This window comes from Schistocerca cancellata, chromosome 6 (assembly GCF_023864275.1).
Source record: "Schistocerca cancellata isolate TAMUIC-IGC-003103 chromosome 6, iqSchCanc2.1, whole genome shotgun sequence".
NCBI classification, from domain to species: domain Eukaryota; kingdom Metazoa; phylum Arthropoda; class Insecta; order Orthoptera; family Acrididae; genus Schistocerca; species Schistocerca cancellata.
In genome coordinates, this window is record NC_064631.1 from 74,510,593 (window position 1) to 74,532,004 (window position 21,412).

Consider the following 21,412-nt stretch of genomic DNA (forward strand, 5'->3'; position numbering starts at 1 on the left):
GCTACTTTTTGCCTACTTACAACATGGTAAAACCACCATGGCGAAGAACAACACTGAATTTCTTGACAACTGAAGCAACACCTCTCCAAATGTTGAGGAAAGCAGAGAACAGGAATTTGGTTCATGAAAAAACAATGAATGCCCCTTCTCACAAGATGGTCAGCACAGCAAAAATTGGAATATCCATCCTATTCACATAATGTGACCTCCCTCAGACTTAACTGTTCCCAAACCTGAAGAACCATCAAGGGAAGATTTCACACTACTGGGAAATCAAAGTTTGCAGATGAGCAGCTTGCAGTATGATCTGCCTTTTTTAAGGTGGGTGAAAAAAGCCAGAACATGGATGCCAAATACCTGTTGAGCTGAAGGGAGAATATGTTGGGTACTTAATATTTGTCAAACCTGAACAGCATCCTTTTCTTTATATAGCCAAGGACTTATCAGGACACCCTTGTACATATATTTTGTACTCGACACCAGTGAAAATTTAGAGCTACATACACCCATGCAGTACGAGCAGAGTTTGTGTGCAAAAACTGTGTTGTGTTCCCAGAGTCAACCGATTTGTGGACAACTTTAATTTTTGTAAATGCATACATTGTAGGTTAAATTTGACCATAATGAAGATCAGTTTAAGGACTACTTACTGTAACCAGTCACATTCATTATTCCTCATACTGTGTTAACAGGGGGAGAGAGGAAAGAAAGATAAATAATGGTATGACCAGACATTTGTATAAAACATTTTACTTTTCAAACAAAGGTTCAGCACAAATTTTTAATTATAATCAGACTTTTGAATTCTCCACTGTAAAGATGCTAGCTTAGAAAGTTTTCCTACACTATCTTGTGTAACTTATTCTAACCTGTTTTACAAAATCAATAGTACAGGTAAGCATGGAACATTAAAATCATCGTGTTCTTAGTATCTCCAAGACTATAAATGAAAAACTTTTGTATACAATAACTAATTCTTCATTCATGGAACACTTGTTGCAGCACAAAGGTATAGTACAATATACTTTTTATAATTCAGATCAAGAGCTGACATTCTCAGCTGCATATATATAACTTATTGAAAGGCGCATGGAATGATAAAGTTTTCTAATTTCATGCAATACCAGAACACCCATATCCACTGATTAAAATTTTCAAACAATACAATAAATATAAAAATAGCACACACCCATCTAAACACAACCAAATCTCAGCATCCTGACATCTCACATGACAAAATTCAAAGGTTCCTGATGAATTTTAATAGATCTTTAACAGTACAACCATTGGTTTATCAAATGCAGAAAATACAAATCTGTTACAACTACACTTGTACAAGCTATGTACAGTTCAGTTTAGTTTTAGTACAAACTTTGTACAAAGGCTCTTCTGATCTGGGCAGTTTCTCAAGTTCCACCATATTGCTTCAAATACAGTCTTGAAAACAATTTTCTCTCTACAGTTCTTGCTTCTTCGTCTTCCCCTTGCGGTCCCAGCCCTTCAATTCATTTGTTGCTTGTCTTGCTATATATTTGATGAAGTCATCTAGCTCTCTGCCACCCTGTATAATTAAGATACCCAATTAGTAACTTCTTACTTAAGTCTGACATTATTTAAATAGTAAAAAGAACTTCATAATTTATGAGAAATTAACTTACATCATAGCGAACAGGATTTGATTTGCCATCTTTGCTGGCCCAGTACAACGTTGGAAATCCACGGACTTCATATGGTTCTGGAACATCATTGTTTGAGGCATCCATTTTCACTATGGCCACATCCTCTCCCTTCATCTGTAAAAAAGTTGTGATTTAAGCCCCATACTGATAAACATGGTCATATAGGTTCCACTCTTTTTTTTTTTTTTTTTTTTTTTTGAGGAAATGAAAATGAAACAAACTGACAATTTTGAATTTAAACAGCAACTTATCAATTTTGTGAAATCTCTTCCCTATACTGCCATGATTAACTGAGGCAGACTATTCTAACAAGATCTAGATTTTCTCGTACTTCAACATCTGACATCTCCTTTCTTCACATTACTCTACAGCTGTATGAAAATTAAATGCGTGTTTTATAGCTTTCACAGCTTCATTACCTTATTTGGATATTATAAAACAAAACTTTGGTGTGGTGAAGTACCATTATTAAAGGCAGATGTAATCACAACAGTTTTCATCTACAGCATTCAAAAAGTTTATATTTAAAATAATGCACCCTCATTTGCATAATAAAACATAAGGTTGTCAAGTTCAACTTTTCTATGGAACACCTACCAAAACTTGCAATTCTTCAACATGCACTGTAACAGGTATGATTAACAGTACACCGAGGCTATAGAAATTGCAAAGATTGTGCTAGAACCTTAAATACGTGATGAACACTTCAAAAAATATTGTCCAACCACATTCAAAACCCTTAAGATGTGAAACTACATACTGACCCACAGATTACACAATTGTTGGTTGTTTCCTATTCCTACTGGCAAATGGTAATCTAAAGCAGTGTTTCCACTGTTGTATAAATGAAGGTGTCCTTTTTGCTATCACTGATTAAATTCTCACATTTCAAATATTTTACAGAACTGTTTCTTTTAAAAATAAAGTTCACCCTGAACAATGTAAAATTCTGATCAGCAAATATAGTTCTGTCTTTATTTCCTGCTCTAACAGTCATCCTATAGCATTCAGTCTTTTACACGACATGACACTGGATCAGTATTTCCATGCATAAAATCAGCTGTCTGATAAAAGCATCCTATAGACCACTGACCACCGATTCAAAGTTTCAACAAGTTATCCACTGTTTTCTCTGTAGTCACACATTGTGCTTTTAGCTCATGAACAAAGAGGCCAATTAAAGCCTTGTTCCAACTTCTTGAAGACTACATGAAGTCTTCAAGAAACAACATTGAATGAAACTCTATTTTGCAATTTGTCAATGCTTCCTCATAAAACCACAGTAAACTTTAATAAGTTGTTTGTAATTTGTCCCAGTGGAGTAAGTAAACAACACTTGACTAATGAAATTTTATTATTGTCACTTGCCCTCCCAGAAGAAGAAACTTTTGAAAAATCTACTGCCTGTGTTATTTGGACAGCCTAGCTGGAAAGTGAGGATTTGCTAAAGGAAGGGGGGACAGGGATGATAAGAAAGGTATACATGGCTAATCTATTGATAGCACCATATATAGTAACCTTCATGTCAAATTAAAAGTTATATTGCATGTATAGTAACTGTCGTGTACCTCCTGCTCATAGTACACGTGTATACTCCCAACACTACAGCAAGAGACAGGAGAACTGTAAAATTATGCTACAGGGATCTACAATGCACTGTGTATCAACCCAAGTGGCACTTTTAAAATCTTTTTGTCTCTCACAATGTAATGCATCTGCACACATCACACGAATTGATCAAAGACGAACTATGGTTGCACTGGATCAGTAAGCTTTTATCCAAGTGTACACCAATACATATTCCATGTACATTTCCTATGTCTATGTATCACTTGAAATGTCCAGTGGTGATTCTTTTTTTTTTTTTTTTTTTTTTTTTTTGTGGTTTTAGGGCGCACAACTTCAATGGTCATTAGCGCCCTGACTACTCTAAGAATGCACCGCGAGGCACAAGTTAACAACAACAACTAAAAGGGAAAACACGATAAAAGAGACTGACAGGCATAGGATTAAAAAACAACATCATCAAATGTCCTTAGCGAGGTTCGTCAAACTGATAAAACAAAGAACACGAGCAGCTGCTCGTGGGTCATCCGCTAAAATTGCATCGAAAGTATTAGGCAGTTTAAGATCGAGGCGCAGTTGGTTAAGATCTGGACAGGACATTAAAATGTGTCTAACCGTCAGCAAGTGCCCACATGGGCAGAACGGCGCAGGCGCAGCCGTCAGCAGATGGCGATGGCTGAACCGGCAGTGTCCAATTCGTAACCTTGCTAAAACAACCTCCTCCCGCCGAGAAGGGCGTGAGGAGGACGTCCAAGCCACGGGAAGAGGTTTTAAGGCCCAAAGCTTGTTGTCGGTAAGTGCAGCCCAATCGGCATGCCACAGCGACACAACGCGCCGACAAATGACCCTGCTAAAATCGGACGAAGGGACACAACAAGAAGCTGTCCGAGGCTGGAGGACCGCAGCCTTGGCCGCGGCATCTGCAGCTTCGTTCCCAGGGATACCGACATGGCCAGGAACCCACATAAAGCTAACCGGCGGACCGACGTCCACCAGCCGCTGAAGAGAGCGTTGGATCCGGTGTACGAAAGGGTGAACCGGGTACGGATCACTGAGGCTCTGGATGGCGCTCAGAGAATCTGAGCAGATGACATAAGCAGAATGTCGGTGGCGGCAGATGTAAAGAACAGCCTGGTAGAGGGCAAAGAGCTCAGCTGTGAAGACCGAACAATGGTCATGGAGCTGGTATTTGAAACTTTGTGCCCTGACAATAAAGGAACACCCGACCCCGTCATTGGTCTTAGAGCCATCTGTATAAATGAAAGTCATGTTGATGAACTTCGAACGAAGTTCCAAAAAACGGGAGTGGTAGACCGAACCGGGGGTGACCTCTTTTGGGAGCGAGCTGAGGTCAAGGTGAATGCGGACCTGAGCCTGGAGCCAAGGTGGCGTGCGGCTCTCGCCCACTCGAAAGGTTGCAGGGAGTGAAAAATTAAGGTGTTGAAGGAGGCGACGAAAGCGAACTCCAGGGGGTAGCAGGGCAGAGACATACAACCCGTATTGAAGGTCAAGAGAGTCGTCAAAAAAGGAACGATAAGACGGATGGTCGGGCATTGACAGTAGCCGACAGGCATACCGACAAAGCAGTATATCGCGCCGGTAAGTGAGTGGCAATTCGCCAGCGTCAGCATGAAGACTCTCTACGGGACTGGTATAAAATGCTCCGATCGCAAGTCGTAAACCCCGATGTTGTATGGAGTTGAGGCGGCGTAAGATGGATGGCCGTGCAGAGGAGTATACGAAGCTCCCATAATCCAGCTTGGAGCGGACAATCGACCGATATAGACGAAGTAGGACGGTTCGATCCGCTCCCCACGACATACCACTGAGAACACGGAGGACATTTAAAGAACGGGTACAACGGGCGGCCAAATATGACACATGTGGAGACCAGCTAAGTTTCCTGTCAAAGGTAAGGCCTAAAAATTTGGTGGTCTCCACGATTGGGAGAGCAACGGGACCAAGTCGTAAGGACGGTGGGAGAAACTCTTTGTAGCGCCAGAAGTTAATACAGACCGTCTTCTCGGCAGAAAAACAGAAGCCATTGGCGACACTCCAGGAGTAAAGACGGTCAAGAGAACGCTGAAGACAGCGCTCCAGGACACGTGTACGCTGCGCGCTGCAATAGATGGTAAAATCGTCCACAAAAAGGGAGCCTGATACATCAGCTGGGAGGCAATCCATTATTGGATTGATCGCGATGGCGAACAGAGCGACGCTCAAAACTGAGCCCTGTGGCACCCCATTCTCCTGGCGAAAGGTGTCGGACAGGACAGAACCCACACGTACCCTGAACTGTCGATCCATTAAAAAGGAACGAATAAAAAGAGGGAGGCGACCGCGAAGGCCCCATGTATGCATGGTGCGGAGAATGCCCGCCCTGCAACAGGTGTCGTAAGCCTTCTCCAAATCAAAGAACACAGCCGCGGTCGGGCGCTTCCGCAAGAAGTTATTCATAATGAAGGTCGACAAGGTAACCAGATGGTCAACAGCAGAGCGGCGCCTACGAAATCCACATTGGACATTGGTAAGTAGGCTTCGAGACTCGAGCAGCCAAACCAATCGAGAGTTAACCATTCGCTCCATCACTTTACAGACACAGCTAGTAAGTGAGATAGGTCGATAACTGGAAGGCAAGTGCTTGTCCTTCCCCGGCTTAGGAATCGGGACAACAATAGACTCGCGCCAGCATGCGGGAACATGTCCCTCAATCCAGATGCGATTGTATGTATGAAGAAGAAAACCTTTACCCGCAGGAGAAAGGTTCTTCAGCATCTGAATATGAATAGAATCAGGCCCTGGAGCGGAGGACCGTGATCGGCCAAGTGCGGTTTCGAGTTCCCGCATGGTGAATGGGGCATTATAACTTTCACAATTCGAGGAGAAAAGTCAGGTGGCCTAGCCTCCTCTGCCTGTTTGCGGGGGAGGAAGGCAGGGTGGTAATGAGCGGAGCTCGAAACCTCGGCGAAAAAGCGGCCGAAGGCATTGGAGACAGCCTCAGGGGCCACAAGGACTTCATTCGCGACCTTCAAGCCAGAAACTGGGGAGTGGACCTTAGTGCCAGACAGCCGGCGCAGGCTACCCCAGACAACAGAAGAAGGAGTAAAACTGTTGAAGGTGCTTGTGAAAGCAGCCCAGCTGGCTTTCTTGCTTTCTTTAATAATACGACGACACTGAGCACGTAAACGTTTATAATTAATACAATTCGCCACTGTAGGGTGGCGTTTAAAGGTGCGTAAAGCACGTCGACGAGCACGTAAAGCGTCTCTACATGCTGCGGTCCACCAGGGGACCGGTACGCGACGTGGAGAAGAAGTAGGGTGAGGGATGGAATATTCAGCAGCAGCGAGAATGACTTCCGTGAGGTGTGCGACCTGACGATCGCAGCTTGTGAAGGTTTGATCCTGAAAGGTCGCCCTGGAAGAAAAGAGCCCCCAGTCTGCCTTGGAGATGGTCCAACTAGAGGAGCACGGAGAGGGAGTATGCTGCAGGAGATGGATAACACACGGGAAGTGGTCGCTCGAATATGTATCAGCAAGTGCATACCACTCAAACCGGCGTGCAAGTTGGGGAGTACATATGGAGAGGTCTAAATGGGAATAGGTACGAGATGTGTCCGAAAGAAAAGTAGGGGCGCCAGTATTGAGGCAGACAAGATTGAGCTGGTTGAAAAGGTCTGCGAACAAGGAGCCCCTCGGGCAGGAGGCTGGAGAACCCCAAAGGGGATGGTGGGCATTGAAGTCTCCAGTTAACAAAAATGGTGCAGGTAGCTGAGCAATAAGTTGCATCATGTCTGCCCTGGTAACGGCAGAGGACGATGGAGTGTAAACGGTACAAAAGGAAAACGTAAAAGTGGGGAGAGTAATGCGGATGGCAACTGCCTGCAGGCCGGTGTGCAACGTGGTGGGATCGTAGTAAATATCATCCCGGACCAGCAACATAACCCCTCCATGAGCTGGGACACCTACCACAGGGGGTAGGTCAAAACGCACAGAGGTGTAGTGTGCCAAGGCAATGTGATCGCATGGGCGTAGCTTCGTTTCCTGGAGGGCTACGACGAGCGGACGATGCAAGCGGAGCAGCAACTTCAAGTCCTCTCGGTTGGAGCGAATGCTGCGAATATTCCAGTGAATAAGTGCCATCGTAAGAAAAGGAAGAGGAGAGAAGGGGTCACCTCGAAGGCCGCTTAGGGCCTGGCTTCGAGCGAGCACTGCCGCCGCTATCAGTAGGCGGACAGTCATCGTCCATGGGGTCTATAGGGTCATCGGCCATCTCGGGAGGATTGCCGGGAGGGGGAGCTTCCTCCGCCGGTGAACGGCCAGATATACGGCTACCGGCGGTGCGGCCAGGCGAAACGGATGACAGCCTGGGGCGGCAACCGCTGGGTGGCGCAGGAGAAGAAATGCGCCGTGGCGGAGAAGGAGAACTGTGCTTCCTATGCGCCTTTTTGGAAGGACGTTTGGTGGAAGTACCGGTCGAAGGCTGGGAGGTCGAGGGACGGAGGAAGTCTGCACGGGATGGTTCCTTCTTGAAGGACCGTGCATCTGACTTCGGGGTCTTCGACTTGCAGAAGCTGAGGAAGTGGCTGGTGTCTGGTGTGATGGGAGGAAGAGGAGACGTCGACCGCGCGATCTTAGCACTGGCCGAACGGACGACCGTGGTGCTGAAGGTCAGATCGCATGTCTGGGTTGCTACCTCCCGGGTAGTCCGAGGAGAGGCGAGGACAGTACTATATTTCCCCACTGGGAGCAGCGTGGGCTTCCTACTAGCCAATAGCTTGCGAGCAGCCGAGGTGGACACTTTCTCTTTGACCCGAATTTCTTGGATGCAACGTTCGTCCTTATAGACAGGACAGTCGCGGGAGGATGCGGCATGGTCACCCTGACAGTTCACACAATGAGGAGACGGAGGTGGACAGTCACCCTCATGGGCATCCCTGCCACAAGTGACACATTTAGCCGCATTGGAACAAGACTGTCGAGTGTGATTGAAACGCTGACACTGGTAGCAGCGCGTAGGTGTCGGGACATAGGGGCGAACAGAAATAACCTCGTAGCCTGCCTTGATGCGTGATGGCAGCTTAACACTATCGAAGGTCAAGAAAAGTGTCCGGGTCGGTACAAGGTCGTTGTTGACCTTTTTCATGACCCGATGGACAGCCGTCACGCCCTGCTCAGCGAGGAAAGATTGAAGCTCCTCGTCAGTCAATCCGTCGAGGGAGCTAGTATAGACTACACCACGAGAAGAATTCAAAGTTCGGTGGGCCTCCACCCGGACAGGGAACGTGTACAGGAGGGTGGCCCGAAGCAGTTTTTGTGCCTGAAAGGCACTCTCAGTTTCTAGTAATAAGGTGCCATTACGCAACCTGGTACAAGATTTGACAGATCCGGCTATGGCATCAACGCCCTTCTGAATAACAAAAGGGTTGACAGAGGAAAAATCCTTTCCGTCCTCAGTGCGAGAAACTACGAGGAACTGTGGGGCAGGCGGTAGTACTTTTGTCACTGTTGGCTGGTCACGTTTCCGTTTTTGGGTCGAAGTCGAGACAGATGGAGTAGAATCCATTGCGGAGGAATCCCCCATGATTGCCAGCGTCTCCGATGGCGCGCTCCTTCCTTGTGGGGACCCTCTCAGAGGGCACTCCCGCCTTAGGTGAATGTTTACACCTCAGGTCACACCTCCCGAGAAACAGACGGAGGGACCAATCGGCATGGTCAGAAGGTATCAGCTCAGGCAATCACCCCTCCCTGGGCCTGGCCTTTACCAGGGGGTACGCGCGTGCCTTACATGTCTACCCAGGGCGGGGACTTACGCGTTACCCCGTCACCGGCTACGCGTGCGAACGCGTGGGTCGGCCTTCAGACACGCACAGGGAGGAAGGAAGAGGAGGAAAAGAAGAGAGAGAGGAAGAAGGCAATGAGAAGGCAAGGAGAAGAAGGCAATGAGAAGGCAAGGAGAAGAAGGCAATGAGAAGGCAAGGAGAGAAAGGCAATGAGAAGGCAAGGAGAGAAAGGCAATGAGAAGGCAAGGAGAAGTCAAGGGAAAGAGTAAGGAAGACAGTGAGGTGGAGAATAGCAAAGAAAGGAACCAACAAAAGGAAGGAAGAAACGAGAAGTGAAAAACCAAAAAGACCACGATTATAGGTCGTGGAACCGTCCGTCTCCGGACGCAGGCGCTAACTACCCCCGTGAGGGGGATGGACTCCTTTTAGTCGCCTCTTACGACAGGCAGGAATACCTCGGGCCTATTCTAATCCCCGGACCCGCAGGGGGGCCAGTGGTGATGTACACTAAACTGATATTTGTTAAAAGCTTATTTACCCAACAGAAAAACAGTTTTCACCTTTAACAAGATTTTAGCAGCAGTAGAAATACATATGCAAATTCTCATGGCATAAATGCCAGTGCTGTAGTGTAGTAAAGAAGTATTGCTGTGAGAGGTTGTGAAAGTAATTTGTGTATAGATAGTTAGGATTTCCTGCCATCTACATAAAGATCATTTTTCAGCTGACTGATGCGAGTACATGATAACTTCCATGATCTAGATTTAGTTAATCTACTATCGTTTATTAGTGGCAGATTTACAGACACATTTATGCTGAGGTTTTATCTGATGCAGGTTCAAAACATTAGCAGATACGAAGTTTTAGTATAGCCTTTGTCAAAAGAAGATCAACTAAGACAATAAGGTCACAAGGTCATGGATGTTTAGAGGTGTGAAGAGAGCGAAATTCTTTTCTTGCTTATGCTGTGCTTCACACATTTAATGGCACAAGTGCTGCTAAATTGATCCACAGAACATGTGAATTGCAGTACTGAGCATATTCTTAAATTTTATTCCCAATATTGCACCAGTTATTGGTATCAGGAGAAAGACAACTGGTGTTCTACGGGTCGGAGCATGGAATGTCAGATCCCTTAATCGGGCAGGTAGATTAGAAAATTTAAAAAGGGAAATGGATAGGTTAAAGTTAGATACAGTGGGAATTAGTGAAGTTCGGTGGCAGGAGGAACAAAGCTTCTGGTCAGGTGAATACAGGGTTATAAATACAAAATCAAGTACGGGTAATACAGGAGTAGGTTTAATAATGAATAAAAAAATAGGAAACTGGGTAAGCTACTATAAACAGCATAGTTAACACATTATTGTGGCCAAGATAGACACGAAAACCACGCCTACCAAAGTAGTACAAGTTTATATGCCGACTAGCTCTGCAGATGAAGATATTTATGAAATGTATGAGGAGATAAAAGAAATTATTCAGATAGTGAGGGGAGACGAAAATTTAATAGTCATGGGTGACTGGAATTCGGTAGTAGGAAAAGGGAGAGAAGGAAACTTAGTAGGTGAATATGGATTGGGGCTAAGAAATGAAAGAGGAAGCCGCCTGGTAGAATTTTGCACAGAGCACAACTTAATCATAGCTAACACTTGGTTTAAGAATCATAAAAGAAGGTTGTATACATGGAAGAAGCCTGGAGATACTGACAGGTTTCAGATAGATTATATAATGGTAAGACAGATTTAGGACCCAGGTTTTAAACTGTAAGACATTTCCAGGGGAGATGTGGACTGACCACCATCTATTGGTTATGAACTGTATATTAAAACTGAAGAAACTAAGAAGAGGCGGGAATTTCAGGAGATGGGACTTTGATAAACTGACAGAACCAGAGGCTGTAGAGAGTTTCAGGGAGAGCATTAGGGAACGATTGGCAAGAATGGGGGAAAGAAATACAGAAGAGGAAGAATGGGTAGCTTTGAGAGATGAAATAGTGAAGGCAGCAGAGGACCAAGTAGGTAAAATGACGAGGACTAATAGAAATCCTTGAGTAACAGAGGAGATATTGAATTTAATTGATGAAAGGGAAAAATACAAAAATGCAGTAAATGAAGTAGGCAGAAAGGAATACAAGGGTCTCAAAAATGAGATCGACAGGAAGTGCAAAATGGATAAACAGGGATGGCTAGAGGACAAATGTAAGGATGTAGAGGCATATATCACTAGGGGGTAAGATAGATACTGCCTACAGGAAATTAAAGAGACCTTTGGAGAAAAGAGAACCAGTTGCACGAATATCAAGAGCTCAGATGGAAACCTAGTTCTAAGCAAAGAAGGGAAAGCAGAAAGGTGGAAGGAGTATGTATAGAGGGTCTATACAAGGGCGATGTTCTTGAGGACAATATTATGGAAATGGAAGAGGATGTAGATGAAGATGAAATGATACTGCATGAAGAGTTTGACAGAGCACTGAAAGACCTGAGTCGAAACAAGGCCCCGGGAGTAGACAACATTCCCTTAGAACTACTGACAGCCTTAGGAGAGCCAGTCCTGGCAAAACTCTACCATCTGGTGAGCAAGATGTACGAGACAGGTGAAATACCCTCAGACTTCAAGAATAATATATTAATTCCAATCCCAAAGAAAGCAGGTGTTGACAGATGTGAAAATTACCAAACTATCAGTTTAATAAGTCACGGCTGCAAAATACTAACGCGAATTCTTTACATACGAATGGAAAAACTGGCAGAAGCCGACCTCGGAGAAGATCAGTTTGGATTCTGTAGAAATATTGGAACACATGAGGCAATACTGACCCTATGACTTATCTTAGAAAATACACTCCTGGAAATTGAAATAAGAACACCGTGAATTCATTGTCCCAGGAAGGGGAAACTTTATTGACACATTCCTGGGGTCAGATACATCACATGATCACACTGACAGAACCACAGGCACATAGACACAGGCAACAGAGCATGCACAATGTCGGCACTAGTACAGTGTATATCCACCTTTCGCAGCAATGCAGGCTGCTATTCTCCCATGGAGACGATCGTAGAGATGCTCGATGTAGTCCTGTGGAACGGACTGCCATGCCATTTCCACCTGGCGCCTCAGTTGGACCAGCGTTCGTGCTGGACGTGCAGACCGCGTGAGACGACGCTTCATCCAGTCCCAAACATGCTCAATGGGGGACAGATCCGGAGATCTTGCTGGCCAGGGTAGTTGACTTACACCTTCTAGAACACGTTGGGTGGTACGGGATACATGCGGACGTGCATTGTCCTGTTGGAAGAGCAAGTTCCCTTGCCGGTCTAGGAATGGTAGAACGATGGGTTCGATGACGGTTTGGATGTACCGTGCACTATTCAGTGTCCCCTCGACGATCACCAGTGGTGTACGGCCAGTGTAGGAGATCGTTCCCCACACCATGATGCCGGGTGTTGGCCCTGTGTGCCTCGGTCGTATGCAGTCCTAATTGTGGCGCTCACCTGCACGGCGCCAAACACGCATACGACCATCATTGGCAGAAGCGCCTCTCATCGCTGAAGACGACACGTCTCCATTCGTCCCTCCATTCACGCCTGTCGCGACACCACTGGAGGCGGGCTGCACGATGTTGGGGCGTGAGCGGAAGACGGCCTAACGGTGTGCGGGACCGTAGCCCAGTTTCATGGAGACGGTTGCGAATGGTCCTCGCCGATACCCCAGAAGCAACAGTGTCCCTAATTTGCTGGGAAGTGGCGGTGCGGTCCCCTACGGCACTGCGTAGGATCCTACGGTCTTGGCGTGCATCCATGCGTCGCTGCGGTCCGGTCCCAGGTCGACGAGCACGTGCACCTTCCGCCGACCACTGGCGACATCAATGTACTGTGGAGACCTCACGCCCCACGTGTTGAGCAATTCGGCGGTACGTCCACCCGGCCTCCCGCATGCCCACTATACGCCCTCGCTCAAAGTCCGTCAACTGCACATACGGTTCACGTCCACGCTGTCGCGGCATGCTACCAGTGTTAAAGACTGCGATGGAGCTCCGTACGCCACGGCAAACTGGCTGACACTGACGGCGGCGGTGCACAAATGCTGCGCAGCTAGCGACATTCGACGGCCAACACCGCGGTTCCTGGTGTGTCCGCTGTGCCGTGCGTGTGATCATTGCTTGTACAGCCCTCTCGCAGTGTCCAGGAGTGTAGATTAAGGAAAGGCAAACCTATGTTTCTAGCATTTGCAGACTTAGAGAAAGCTTTTGACAATGTTGACTGGAATATTCTTTCAAATTCTGAAGGTGGCAAGGGTAAAATACAGGGAGTGATAGGCTATTTACAATTTATACAGAAACCAGATGGCAGTGTACAAGTTGAGGGGCATGAAACAGAAGCAGTGGTTGGGAAGGAAGTGAGACAGGGTTGTAGCCTATCCCCAATGTTATTCAATCTATATATTGAGCAAGCAGTAAAGGAAACAAAAGAAAAATTCAGAGTAGGAATTAGAATCTATGGAGAAGAAATTAAAACTTTGAGGTTTGCCAATGACATTTTAATTCTGTCAGAGACAGCAAAGGACTTGGAAGAGCAGTTGAACGGAATGGACAGTGTCTTGAAAGGAGGGTATAAGATGAACATCAACAAAAGCGAAACGAGGATAATGGAATGTAGTCGAATTAAGTCGGGTGATGCTGAGGGAATTAGATTAGGAAATGAGACACTTACAGTAGTAAAGGAGTTTTGCTATTTGGGAAGCAAAATAACTTATGATGGTCGAAGTAGAGAGGATATAAAATGTAGACTGGCAATAGCAAGGAAAGAATTTCTGAAGAGAAATTTGTTAACATCGAATATAGATTTAAGTGTCACGGAGTCTTTTCTGATAGTATTTTTATGGAGTGTAGCCGTGTACAGAAGTGAAACATGGATGATAAACAGTGTAGACAAGTAGAGAATAGAAGCTTTCAAAATGTGGTGGTACAGAATTATCTAAATGATTCTATGGCACACACTTCCAAATGTTGTTCTAGACAAAAACTGTGTAATCAGTTGTACTACAAGTGACATTGATCTTAACACAGATGGCAACACTGCCTCTTTCTGTATAGTTTCTATCGAATGATGTCGCTAAGTTATAATTTTTTTCTATACCATAAGTAACACGGTGTTCATGGAAACACAGATATGGGTACAGCCAATGCATCATGGACATTGACTGTAAGGCCACAGGTCTTCTTACTGAGGCATCTAATGATTTGTTGATAAATCGCGAGTTTTTGATTTACAGGAACAGTTGGGCAGTTTTCTCTGAGAAATAACTCTCAGTTGAAAGTCTGGACAAAGTGTTTTTCACTACCCATTTTCCAAGTTGGTGTGTGTTCACACATTGAAGGACTGGTGAGAAGCAGCTTTATCTTGCTTTTTGTTTGTCAGCTTCTTGTCCAACGTAGCCCGTTTTCAATGCCTTTCCTACGGTTATCACATATTGTGGTGCACTCTATGTTCAAAATTTATTTTCTTGAGTTCATGTTATTCGTATTTATGATGGTTTTACAAATTAATCACTGAATCACTTTCCTGATGCGAGTTAAAGTGAAGTTTGCAGTTAAGACTGCAGAAGCTGATTTAAGGCAAATGGTCAGCTTTCACACACATGCTGTGCCATATTATGGGAGTGTGTTATTACTGTCAAGCATTTTGGGAAGTCGTGGTTTGAAGATAATTGGATTGGTAGTCTGGCTGAGGATTAAAAAAAAAAATACATCAGTGGGGCTAAAATACATGTTTTGCTCTATATGGCTTTGAAGCCCTGCTACTGGTGCAATTCTGCTGTTCTCTTCAGTCCAGAGACTGGTTTGATGCAGCCCTCCATGCTACTCTATCCTGTCCAAGCTGCTTAATCTCCCAGTACCTGCTGCAACCTACATCCTTCTAAATCTGCTTAGTGCATTCATCTCTTGGTCTCCCTCTATGATTTTTACCCTCCACACTGCCCTCCAATACTAAATTGGTGATCCCCTGATGCCTCAGAATATGTCCTACCAAACAAAACCTCCTAGTCAAGTTTTGCCACAAATTTCTCTTCTCCCCAATTCTATTCAACACCACCCCATTAGTGATTTGGTCTACCCATCTGATCTTCAGCATTCTTCTGTAGCACCACATTTCGACAGCTTCTATTCTCTTTCTGTCTAAACTATTTACTGTGTTTCACTTCCATACAAGTGAACACCCCGCACAAATACTTTCAGAAACGACTTCCTGACATTTAAATCTATACTCTATGTTAACTAATTTCTCTTCTTCAGAAACACTTTCCTTGCCATTGCCGGGCTACATTTTATATCCTCTATACTTCAACCATCATCACTTATTTTGCTCCCCAAATCGCAAAACTCTTACTACTTTAAGCGTCTCAATTCGTAATCTAATTCCCACAGCATCACCCGACTTAATTCGACTACATTCCATTATCCTCGTTTTGCTTTTGTTTATGTTCATCTTATATCCTCCTTTCAAGGCACTGTCCATTCCGTTCAGCTGATCTTCCATGTCCTTTGCTGTCTCTGCACAATTACAATGTCATCGGCGAACCTCAAAGTTTTTATTTCTTATCCATAGATTTTAATTCCTACTCTGAATTTTTCTTTTGTTTCCTTTACAAATAACGTTTTGTAATACCTTGAAGAGCAGATATTACATGCTGGCATATTTTGTGATTTGTGTTACGACTTTCATGGGGGGTATACTTGCAGAGAAGTCCTTTTTTGGAACCTGAGGACAATTGGGTAACAGGCTAAAATGCTATTTACAGGACAGACACGAGAAAATAATGCCATGCAGGTGAGAGAGGTAGAGTGACTAGTGAATGGTAAATTATGGAGTTGCGTAAGGTTCTGTCCCCTCTCCCCTGATTACACAAGCACAACCACACCTGTCCTCCAACAAAGCAAGCCAAGATCTTCAAAGTTCTTAGGTGTCCATACACAAAACAGGCTTTGGTCAAAAAGGCCTAGAGAAAGGTAAGGAACAAGAAAGAAGGGGAGAAAGGGGGGGGGGGAGGAGGAAGAAAGACAGGAGAGGTGCCTGTGACAGGAGATTACCACCAGTCAGCCAAGTATTGCCAATGTGGAGCCAGCAAAAGATGACAGACCTTGCATAAGGTCCACATGGAGGACCTCCACAAATTCATGGCCTCCTTTTATGCCTGTAGTTTGTGCAGCAAGTTCAGAGAATGCCACTCTGTATTCTTGATCCATAGAACTTGACAGCATAAAACTGACCTCAAGATGTGACTTCCTGGTAGCCAATTTGGGAAGACTGTCAGCAAGTACATTCCCTGGGATCCCAATGTGACCTGGGGTCCAGACAAAGACTACCAAACCTCCACATTGTTCAAGGGCAAAATGGGAAACCTGGATAGTCAGGATCAAGGGATGGCCAGGATAACATCAGTCAAGAGCTCAAACTTCTCAAAGAGTTATTACAGATGAGGAAAGACTCACCAGTGACGGAAGACAGATGCTCAAGATTATGACAGATGACTTCCAGTACCACAGTGAAAACACTGCTGTCATCCAGAGAGGAGTGGAGTTTATTACATTCCACATGAACATGAGTAAAGCCAGTGTGTCCCACAGCGGCGTCAGGGATTTTCTCTGCCTCGTGATGACTGGGTGTTGTGTGATGTCCTTAGGTTAGTTAGGTTTAAGTAGTTCTAAGTTCTAAGGGACTGATGACCATAGCTGTTAAGTCCCATAGCGCTCAGAGCCATTTGAACTATTTTGATCCAGTGTGTCCCACAAGCATGGAGCTTGCCTAGAGAGAGGAGAATTCACATCAGAGGATCTCAGGATGAGCAGTGTGTTTCAGTTCTTGTGGTAGATCAAGACAGAGCTGTGGACAGGCCACAGAGAAGAAAGTTGAAGTTCAGAAAAAAGACTGGATGCAGATGGCAGTGAAACCCCAGGCCTGGGCCACTGTTCCACATATTGGATCTTTGTATCTGGAAAGAGGATATGGTAGTTTAGGTGATCCAGGGAACAGCAAATGCTTAATGCATAAGCGATCAACTGTTTTTTGTGCCAGAGCTCTCAGTAGTGGAATACCGGCCTCTTCTAGGAGGTTGATTGCAACACTCCCATAATCTAGATGAGGCTGGACCAATGCGTTGTTGAGCTGTTATCACAGTGCAGTCTGCACCTTAGTTGGTATTGCTGACTTGTTGAAGAGCGCCGAGGCGAGACCAGCATGTCAGATTCAGCTGAAGATTGGGAAGCTATATTAACTGAGCATTAAAGAAAGTCCCAAGAAACAATGAGAGTCCTCCACATTTAGGGACTGGTCATCAAGGTACAGATCCAGGTGAGGATTGACTGTACGGTAACAATAAATGCATAACAGGTCTTGGCAGCCAAGAAATGGAAGCCACGAATGACAGCCCCAGATTGTGCTAGGCGATTTGCTTCCTGCAGTCTGCATTAAACCATGGCCATCGTGGACAAACAAAAATGGTCAGCATACAAAGAGGACACTGTAGCCTCCACAGCTACCACAAGACCATCAATAGCCACTAAAAAGAGAGGGGCCACTCAAAACAGTTCTACGGAACTCCGTTCTCCTGCTGATGGGATTTGCCACAGGAGGGACCAATCTGTACCTGGAAAGTGGGACATGAAGGAGGTATGGATGCAGTTCTGCTATGTGGTATTATAAGCTTTATGCAGATAAAAAGACTGCAGCAAATTTATGATGGGCAAAAACAGACTCCAGGTGGACTAAACTGTGTGCAGCATAATGGCCACAGCAGACAAAAGATCCCGGGATTCAAGGATCCAATACACCCTTTGAATCACCACACGTTCAAGTAACTCGCAGAGGACATTGATTAAACTGACCCAACAACAGCTGTCTATCTGAAGAGGCAGTTTACCTGGTTATGAAACTAAAATGATGCTTCTTGCCATTGGGAAGGGAGTTCCCTCTCTGCATAGATGGTTAAGCATTTGGTCGTGCACACTCTCCAGTCAAGGAGCCGTATTGGAGCAAATTCCCACTCGCTAAACGGGGTGTTATAAGACTACAGGCAGTGAGGAACAAAAGAAAGTGGAGTCGTTCCAGACAGTGTGAGACAATGGAATGCAGGTGGATAGTACACCAATGCTGAGGCCCAGGCGAAATACTGAGCACAATGCTCAGCAACAGAGTCCGGGCTGGTGAGGGTAACACAATTCAGGAAATTCCAAAGGCACCTGCAGAATGTCAGCAGACAAAAATGAGCCTTATCTTTGCCCATACCTGTGGGGGAGGGCATCCAAGCGAGTGACGTTTAAGGTAAGATAAGATGATCGGAAAATGATTACGGTCACAACAAATCGTCATGAACTCCCCACTGAACGGAGGGGAGAAATCCACAGCTGCGGACAGACAGATCAATGGCAAAGAAAGTGCAGTGTGCCACATTCAAGTGTGTGGGGGTCTCCAGTGTTGAAGAGGCAGAGATCAAGTCCTGTCAGCAAATCTTCAATGCCAAACGGGAGGGGGCAGGGCAAAGGGGAACCCATTGCCAGAGTCACTAGGGAGGGAGTTCTTCCTCTAATAGAAATATCTGAAACTATGGAAACAGAACTTACAAATGAAGGTCAAACCTCCAAGGAGGACTGGAAAAAAGAGTGATAGTGGAAACACAAGCCAAAACTGAAAAGGAATGGCTCAAGTCTTCAAAAACAAACACTGAGGAACAAAGGATAGGTTGGGGTGAGGTGGGGCAGGAGCTAGGAAAGGAAGGAATGGATATGACAAAAGAAACTTAACCTGGAAGAAAAGAAAGGCTGCAATAGCTTAGGGCCCCAAATACATCACACATGTATGCACGAAAGATCCTTGGGGACCTCGGGGAGGGGGGGGGGGGGGGGGGGGGGGTTGAAAGTCATAGCTCAGCAACATTTGCCATTTGGATAATATCCAATGTCTAAAAACCTACCTATTTTGGACGCTCCCATTCACTGATACAGTGTGGGATCCATCTGTAGCAATTCACTGCTATAAAAAAAGTCTTTACCATTAAGAAAAAGAGTTAATTCTGTGCAGTGTCTACAAAAAAGATAATGTCAATGTTTTTATGCAAGCAAGAATGTATATCACAACCCCACAATCTATCTCTTTGATCATGATATTGATGATTCACAATACTTCTCCAAATGAAACAAATGTGCCTTATCATAACAAGGGAATGAAATTTACCTTGTAATGTGAAGAATTTGTCTCTGGTGTGAAATACACAAGCACGAAAATCTTCAACTCCCAAGTAATAAGTCCTAACAAGGTGATAGATTACAGTGGAACCCCAGTTTTACACTTTTCAAAAGTGGTGTAAAAGCAGGAAATCAGTTTTTAAGCAGTAAAAGTCACTTAGGGGATTTGCCCCCCACCCTTTCATTTTCAGTTTATTTATGTACATAGCAGGAATCTAATACTCTTCAGGAACTTTTTCGCTGTCTAATAAAGGTTATCTGAATTTTGTACTATGTTTAACAGCTGATGTAACTGGAACTTGTTTTTGTTTTGCTTTAAGGCACAAAAATAACTGCACCCAAATCAAAACTATAGAACACGAAGACAGAAAGGAGTTATCCAAGCCACTGGGAGAGGCTTAATAAGCCGGAGTTCATTCCCGTGAAGTTAGGATCAGTGGCGATGCCAAAGGGACACCACCTCCTCACAGACAGCGACACAGATCATCGGAGGACACATAGGTAGTCACGGGCTGAGGCATGAGGACTGCAGCCTTGGTAGCAGCCTCGTTTCCTGGCAGACAGACATGACCATGAACCCACAGAACATGAGACTGGCTCCACCAAGAGTGAGCAGCTGACAGTTTTCTTGGACCTACTGCACTAAAGGATGGGCAGTGTACAGTGGACAGACTTTAAAGGGCACTGAATGAGTGAGCAGAGGATACAATTGAAAAAGGCTGTGTCGCCGCATGTACTCCATGGCCTGATACAAGGTGAAGAGTTCAGCTGTAAATACTGAGCAGTGTGCCGGAAGCAAACATTGAAAGACACAGGTGCCAATGACTAAGGCACACCCAACCCCACTGTCAGTACCAGAGCCATCAGTGTATACAAAGGTACTATCGTGAAGTTCCATCTGAAGGTCAAGAAACTGAAGGCCATAGAACGAGGCTGGAGTAGTGTCCTTAGGAAGTGAATGAAGGCCAAGGTTAACATGGGTCCTTCACAAAGGCAAGGTGGTGAAGGGTTCACACCCACTGGAAAAGGTGCAGGTAGTGTGAAGTTAAGCCACCGTAGCAAGTGCCGAAAGTGGACTCCAGGACGTAACAGAGAAGGATGAGCCCCACACGGATGATCAAAGGAATCATCAAAGGAGGAGGCATAGGATGGGTGGTCACAGATGGCAGACAAATGGTATGGTTGGTTGGTTTGGAGGCGGGAGAAGGGACCAAACTAAGAGGTCATCCGTCCCTTGTTCCTAATAAAACAATGCCGCAAGTGTGAGAGTAAAACAGAGGAAACACACAACACAAAACGGAAAGAAAGGAAAAGCCTCAAGAATGAAGGGAAGGCAACGGAAGACTAAAAGGAACAAAAGAGGATAAGAAAACAGAGATATGCTAAAAACAGAAGAGAGCAAAACATGAAAGCAGATTACAGTGGCTGCCACCCTAGTAGCTAGGGTGGAGGACATAGGGGGACAAAGAACATGCACTAAAACCTACATAGAAGTATAAAACCCACTCTCAAGGATAAAACGTAAAACTAAAGCTGCTGTGGAGGCATTGTCGCCCAACACCAAAGGCAGGGTACAGGGAAAGTTAAAAATCTGCCACAGAGCGGCTTAACGTGGGCAGTCAAGCAAGAGGTTGCCGACTCATTTGGGAGCCACAGTCACACTGAGGTGGTTCCTCACAACAGCGTAGGTAACCATGTGTTAAACACGTATGAGCAATGCGGAGCCGGCAAGGACAACTGATTACCTGTGAGAGGCCTGAATGAAAGACTTCCAAACACTCATAGGCTCCTTAAATGACATGCAGTTTGTTGAGCGTGCTGTCATGCCATCTCCCAAAGCCGGAAAACCCTGTGGTGTAAGAGAAAGCAGGTCAGCTTCGGGGATGCCTATCTCCAGAAGCAGTTTCCACGTTGCCTATTTGGCCAGCCTGTTAAGTTCGTTGCCGGGGATTCCGACGTGTTCTGGGGTCCACACAAACACCATGGAATGGCGGGACTGTTCCAGGGCATAGACGGACTCCTGAATGGACGCTACCAAAGGATGGCAAGGGTAGCACTGGTTGATAGCTTGTAGGCTTGTAGGCTGGGTCAGTACACAGGAGAAATTACTTGCCAGGGCATGAGTGGATGTACTCAAGAGCACGA

General features: G+C 45.3%; 1 protein-coding gene across 1 annotated transcript in view; it reads right to left on the bottom strand.

Annotated features, from left to right (window-relative positions):
- Positions 1-734: 734 nt before the first annotated feature.
- The window catches only part of LOC126190861 (protein disulfide-isomerase A3), a 45,836-nt gene continuing 25,158 nt past the window's right edge, over positions 735-21,412 (bottom strand). Inside the window, exons 9-10 of the mRNA XM_049931456.1 lie at positions 1,659-1,793; positions 735-1,561 (exon numbers count right to left, since the gene is read on the bottom strand). Of these exons, the coding sequence (XP_049787413.1) occupies positions 1,457-1,561; positions 1,659-1,793 (240 nt within the window). The 3' untranslated portion in view covers positions 735-1,456. The remainder of the gene's footprint in view (positions 1,562-1,658; positions 1,794-21,412) is intronic.